At 47.1% G+C, this 6,272-nt stretch overlaps 1 protein-coding gene across 3 annotated transcripts in view; it reads left to right on the plus strand.

The window, feature by feature from the left end:
* Positions 1 to 6,272, plus strand: part of fam91a1 (family with sequence similarity 91 member A1) — a 96,352-nt gene that overhangs the window by 44,255 nt on the left and 45,825 nt on the right. For all 3 annotated transcript variants that reach the window (XM_055893212.1, XM_055893210.1, XM_055893211.1), the window contains 3 exons: positions 234 to 346; positions 594 to 697; positions 1,202 to 1,320. In XM_055893212.1, the coding sequence (XP_055749187.1) occupies positions 234 to 346; positions 594 to 697; positions 1,202 to 1,320 (336 nt within the window). The remainder of the gene's footprint in view (positions 1 to 233; positions 347 to 593; positions 698 to 1,201; positions 1,321 to 6,272) is intronic.

Here is a 6,272-nt window from a genome sequence, read left to right on the forward strand (position 1 = left end):
TCCCTCTCTCTCTCTCCCCTCCCTCCTACTCTCTCTCTCTCTCTCTCTCTCTCTCTCTCTCTCTCTCTCTCTCTCTCTCTCTCTCTCTCTCCCCTCCCTCCTACTCTTCTCTCTCTCTCTCCCCTCCCTCTCTCTCTCTCTCCCCTCCCTCCTACTCTTCTCTCTCTCTCCCTCCCTCTCTCCTCCTCCCCTCCCTCTCTCCCCCCCTCCCCTCCCCTCCCTCCCTCTCTCAGAATGCTGTGTCTATGTACTGTCGCCTGGGTTTTGCCCTGAAGAAAGGAGGCTCGTTCAGCTCAGAGCAGCTCCACCCCACATGGAAGACTGCTCCCTCTGTCAACAGACTGAAGTAGGTCTTCAATACCACTTCAAGCCTATGGAAGCCTGTTGTGGCAGATCCACAAACATACACTATAGGGCTCCCTCTCGGAGCCTCTTTTAAAGACTCTTGGGACATGTAACGCAGCACCAACCCCCAAGGGGATGTCTATACTCTGAATACAATAGCAGATGTAAATCACATCCACACTTATTTGACACAAGCCCCTAACACACACAGACCCAGTGTCTTGTATGTTCCCCACCCCGTGTCCCAGGAGCACAGTGGATCCCAAACAGATGCTGCTGTCGTGGGAACAGGGGAGTCCTGTGATGGAGGCTGGATCCTCTGCTACAGACACCACCAGCCTGGAGGACCAAGGTGAGAATCTCCACTGTTACCCCTCCCCCCCCCCCCCCCCCCCAGAACACACCACCAGCCTGGAGGACCAAGGTGAGAGTCTCCACTGTTACCCCCCAGAACACACCACCAGCCTGGAGGACCAAGGTGAGAGTCTCCACTGTTACCCCCCAGAACACACCACCAGCCTGGAGGACCAAGGTGAGAATCTCCACTGTTACCACCCCCCCCCCCCCCCCCCCAGAACACACCACCAGCCTGGAGGACCAAGGTGAGAATCTCCACTGTTACCCCCCCCCCCCCCCCCCCCAGAACACACCACCAGCCTGGAGGACCAAGGTGAGAATCTCCACTGTTACCCCCCCCCCCCAGAACACACCACAAGCCCGGGATCTGGCTCAGGCTGCCCAAAGTAACCCCTGAGTAGGGCAGCTCTAGCCTGATCCCAGGTCTGTTTGTTCCGTCTCAAAATAATCCAATCCACAGCATCATGGGATTATGAGTTCTTCTCTCTCTGTGTGTTAGACAACACCAGTGTGAGCAGCCTGAGTAACCCTGGTCCTGCTGCCCCGCCCACCAAGAGGATCGCCTTCCTGTTTGACTCCACCCTCACCGCCTTCCTCATGATGGGGAACCTCTCTCCGGTACGTACCCTAACCTCTGACCCCTGACCCCTAACCCTCACCGCCTTCCTCATGATGGGGAACCTCTCTCCGGGAAGTACCCTAACCCCTGAACCCTAACCCTCACCGCCTTCCTCATGATGGGGAACCTCTCTCTGGTACGAAACCAGAAAATACATGATAAATGTTTCCTTACCTTTGATGAACTTCATCAGAATGCAGTCCTAGGAATCCCAGGTCCACAATAAATGCTTGATTTGTTCGATAATGTCCGTTATTTATGTCCAATTAGCTACTTTGGTTAGCGGTAAACAATTCCAAAGTGACAAAGCGCCTTCACTATAACGTTACGAAATGTCCAAAAGTTCCGTAACAGTCAGTAGAAACATGTCAAACGATGTATTGAATCAATCTTTAGAATGTTGAACATCTTGAATAACGTTCCAACCGGAGAATTAGATTGACTTCAGAAGAGCGGTGGAACGGAGGTCCTCCTCACGTGAAGGCGCGTGTTCAATGCGTGGTCACCTCATGGCAATGATTACTATTTCCTGTCTTCTTCGGCCCCCCTTCACATTAGAGTCATCAGACAAAGTTCTATTGACTGTTGACATCTAGTGGAATCCGTAGGAAGTGAAAACTCATCCATATCTCGCTGTAATTTCAATGAGAGCTTGGTTGAAAATCTGCCACCTCAGAAACAATTCAAACAGGAAGTGGAACTTCTCAGGTTTTTACCTGCCATATGAGTTCTGTTCACTCACAGACATAATTCAAACAGTTTTAGAAACTTCAGTGTTTTCTATCCAATACGAATAATATGCATATATTAGCAACTGGGACTGAGGAGCAGGCAGTTCACTCTAGGCACCTCTGTGCACCTTTCATCCAAGCGACTCAATACTGCCCCTGCAACCATAAGAAGTTAACCTCTCACAGCTACCCCCCCCCCCCCCCCCCCCTCCCTTCTTTCAATTACCGCCTGAAGACATACCCAAATCTAACTGGCTCAGGCCCAGAAGCAAGGATATGCATATTCAGTGGCACTGTGAAAGAAAATGTTCTGTTAGAATAGTTTCACATATGAGCCCTGTATCAACAGGTATAATAAACAGATATATAGAGTACAGGGAACATAAAGTGCTGTTCCATTTCACTTTGGCCGTTGTTGTGGGCCTGCCTCAAATAGGCTATTTCCTGTGGGGGTGGGGCGGCAGACACACGCACCTCGACCTCCCTCTAATATAATATGTAGACTGAGTAGAGGTCGCTGTGTTGAGATGTGTGGCTTTGCTGTTACATTCTACTCCATTCCATGTATATATATACCGAAATAGTGCTGTGCGTAATGAGTTTGGCTCCTTCCAGTATGAATCTTCAATGGCGAATGACGGTCTTTACGCCGGTGTTTACTACATGGGTTGGTCTTCCAACACAGAACCATTACATATTGCCGTTTACCTCTGCTCATTGGCTATCTACCCAGCTAGATTTCAAGACGATCAGTGGTCATTGGGTTAAAATACAGTCAATCAACGAAACAGCGGTCATATAATTGGTGCACAATGAGGTCATTACTTGTTGTCTTCCAATCGGTTTCTTTCGGTCAATAAGTCCCGCGAAATGACCCATCAAGTTTGGTTGTGTTACAAACAAACAGTTGATTGCAATGAAACCAAACATGACTGGATAAAGTCACGTTTAGTCTGTGTATTTACGTCGAATGTTTCGTCGAAAATTGAATGACACGGAATTCAATGAGATAAGCGTTCACAAAATGTTTCGTGTTAGGCTATAAAAATGGATTTAACCGAACAAAAGACCATTCATTGTGTAACTGAGCCTTGGGATTGCAAACAGAGCAAGATTTTCAAAGGTAAACGATTTATTTCATTGCAATCTGTGATTTTATTACGCCTGTGCTGGTTGAAATAGTATTTTGGTATGGGGCTCTGTGCTCAGATAATCGCATCGTATTCTTTCGCAGTAAATCCTTTTTTAAATCTGACAATGCAGTTGGATTAGCAAGATTCTAGGCTTTTGAAGCATGTGAGACACTTGTATTTTCAGGAATGTTTAATATGACTATTTATGTGGCGATCACCGTATGTTGTCGAATTTAAACCCGCTACCGGTATCCGTAGCGCAGAGAGGTTAACAAGAATTATTATTACCTCATCAGTTCTCATTACTGAACGTCGCAAAGCCTGGGATATCTGCACGAACCCTAGCCTAAATAATGAATCAGCGATATACAAATTGGCTTAATTATTTATTTACTAACTAAATAATCACAGAAATGCATAACAAACAAGCAGTAAATATTTGGGTTACTACATGATACAAATAAAAAGTCCCTAGCGGACGAAGCCGATATGACGGCCTGGTAGACAAAGGAAAGGGGTGGGGACTGAGAGAGCGGGAAAGACACAAAATGGATTCACTACACAGTTGATAATTATATTCATTGAAATGCTAATCCTTTGCTCATGAACGGCTGCACATTCGAGAATAATTGCAATGTATATATTTACGTATGGTGTTGTTGTCTTCTCTGTTGGAATCGTCGGTCCGTCTGCTGGAGAGTCAGTTCATCAGAGCGTCTCTGGTTAACTTCCCCAGAAGTCACAATGTCCTTCGTGGTTGTAGCGTTCTCTGCGGCTCTGGATAGTGTCTGTTGTAATGGATACGTCAGGTATACAGATGGTTGTTGCATAGAATAGATGCTTCCGTGGTTGTCGGTATTCTCGTACTAGACTTATGTAATTTCCAGCTGTGACTAGTAATTCTGCTTCTAGGATTTGCTCTTATTCTGTACTGATCGATAGTCTGAGTTTAACCATTTCCAGTCATGTAGCCAACACTACACGCTGTCTGGTCTTCTGGGCCTATAGAGTTGTAGTTCGTAACCATTTCAACATGTAGCGTCAGCTCCATGTTTTCTTGTCTAATGTTCATTTCGTCAGGAGTTTTATACACTTCTGAGAAAAGGGCGTTCCATGGCGCCGACGTAGTGTCCATGCTCACATGGGCGTGGCCATTGATTTTCGTTAACTTTATATGACAACCCATATTTTCTCATTTAGAAGGTTAACATCACATTACATCTTTTCACAAATCGTTTCATGTTTGGTCACATACGTTTCACAATATTTAGATGTCAACCTGACAGCTGGGAAATGTACACTTTCAGAGATATAGTTGTGTGTTTCCTGTCCTTCGTGAGATCACCAAATGAAACACACTCGTCATATCTGTCCCTTAAGTGTCCACGGACCACTCCCACATTCTCAAAAATAGAAATATTGTTTAATTATTCAAACTTTTGATGTCCAAGTGTCTGTGTTCCACAGTTTACATTCCAAGCTCGAACACTACAGAGCATAGAGGCAGCGTGTTTTATGACCGACCATAACACAGTTGACTTCCGCTCCCCCCCCCCCTCTACGAGACAGCGCGCTGTAGAGAGGATCCACTGTAACCTGATCCTTCAGATCGTCACAGTTATGATAGAGTACTGGTAGTAGTAGTGGTGGTAGTAGTAGCAGTAGGAGGAGGAGGGGTAGTAGTAGCAATAATAGTAGTAGTAGTAGTAGTAGTAGTAGTAGTAGGAGGAGGAGGAGGAGGGGTAGTAGTAGCAATAATAGTAGTAGTAGCAGTAGTAGTAGTAGTTGTGGTTGTATTAGCAGTAGTGGTAGTAGTAGTAGTAGTAGTTGTGGTTGTATTAGCAGTAGTGGTAGTATTAGTATTAGTAGTAGTGGTAGTAGTAGTAGCAGTAGTGGTAGTAGCGGTAGTAGTAGTGGTAGCGGTAGTAGTAGCAGTAGTAGTAGTGGTAGTAGTAGTAGCGGTAGTGGTAGCAGTAGTAGTAGTAGCTGTAGTGGTAGTAGTAGCAGTAGTAGTAGTAGCTGTAGTGGTAGTAGTAGCAGTAGTAGTAGTAGCAGTAGTGGTAGTAGCGGTAGTAGTAGTGGTAGCGGTAGTAGTAGCAGTAGTAGTAGTGGTAGTAGTAGTAGCGGTAGTGGTAGCAGTAGTAACAGTAGTGGTAGCAGTAGTAGTAGTAGCTGTAGTAGTAGTAGTAGCAGTAGTAACAGCAGTAGAGGTGTTAACCCTGGTGTCCTGGCTCTCTGTGGTCAGAGTAGGGGTGTTAACCCTGGTGTCCTGACTCTCTGTGGTCAGAGTAGGGGTGTTAACCCTGGTGTCCTGACTCTCTGTGGTCAGAGTAGGGGTGTTAACCCCGGTGTCCTGACTCTCTGTGGTCAGAGTAGGGGTGTTAACCCTGGTGTCCTGACTCTCTGTGGTCAGAGTAGGGGTGTTAACCCTGGTGTCCTGACTCTCTGTGGTCAGAGTAGGGGTGTTAACCCTGGTGTCCTGACTCTCTGTGGTCAGAGTAGGGGTGTTAACCCCGGTGTCCTGACTCTCTGTGGTCAGAGTAGGGGTGTTAACCCTGGTGTCCTGACTCTCTGTGGTCAGAGTAGGGGTGTTAACCCTGGTGTCCTGACTCTCTGTGGTCAGAGTAGGGGTGTTAACCCTGGTATCCTGACTCTCTGTGGTCAGAGTAGGGGTGTTAACCCTGGTGTCCTGACTCTCTGTGGTCAGAGTAGGGGTGTTAACCCTGGTGTCCTGACTCTCTGTGGTCAGAGTAGGGGTGTTAACCCCGGTGTCCTGACTCTCTGTGGTCAGAGTAGGGGTGTTAACCCTGGTGTCCTGACTCTCTGTGGTCAGAGTAGGGGTGTTAACCCTGGTGTCCTGACTCTCTGTGGTCAGAGTAGGGGTGTTAACCCTGGTGTCCTGACTCTCTGTGGTCAGAGTAGGGGTGTTAACCCTGGTGTCCTGACTCTCTGTGGTCAGAGTAGGGGTGTTAACCCTGGTGTCCTGACTCTCTGTGGTCAGAGTAGGGGTGTTAACCCTGGTGTCCTGACTCTCTGTGGTCAGAGTAGGGGTGTCCTGACTCTCTGTGGTCAGAGTAGGGGTGTTAA

The sequence above is a fragment of the Salvelinus fontinalis genome, chromosome 32, assembly GCF_029448725.1.
Source record: "Salvelinus fontinalis isolate EN_2023a chromosome 32, ASM2944872v1, whole genome shotgun sequence".
Classification (NCBI taxonomy): Eukaryota; Metazoa; Chordata; class Actinopteri; order Salmoniformes; family Salmonidae; genus Salvelinus; species Salvelinus fontinalis.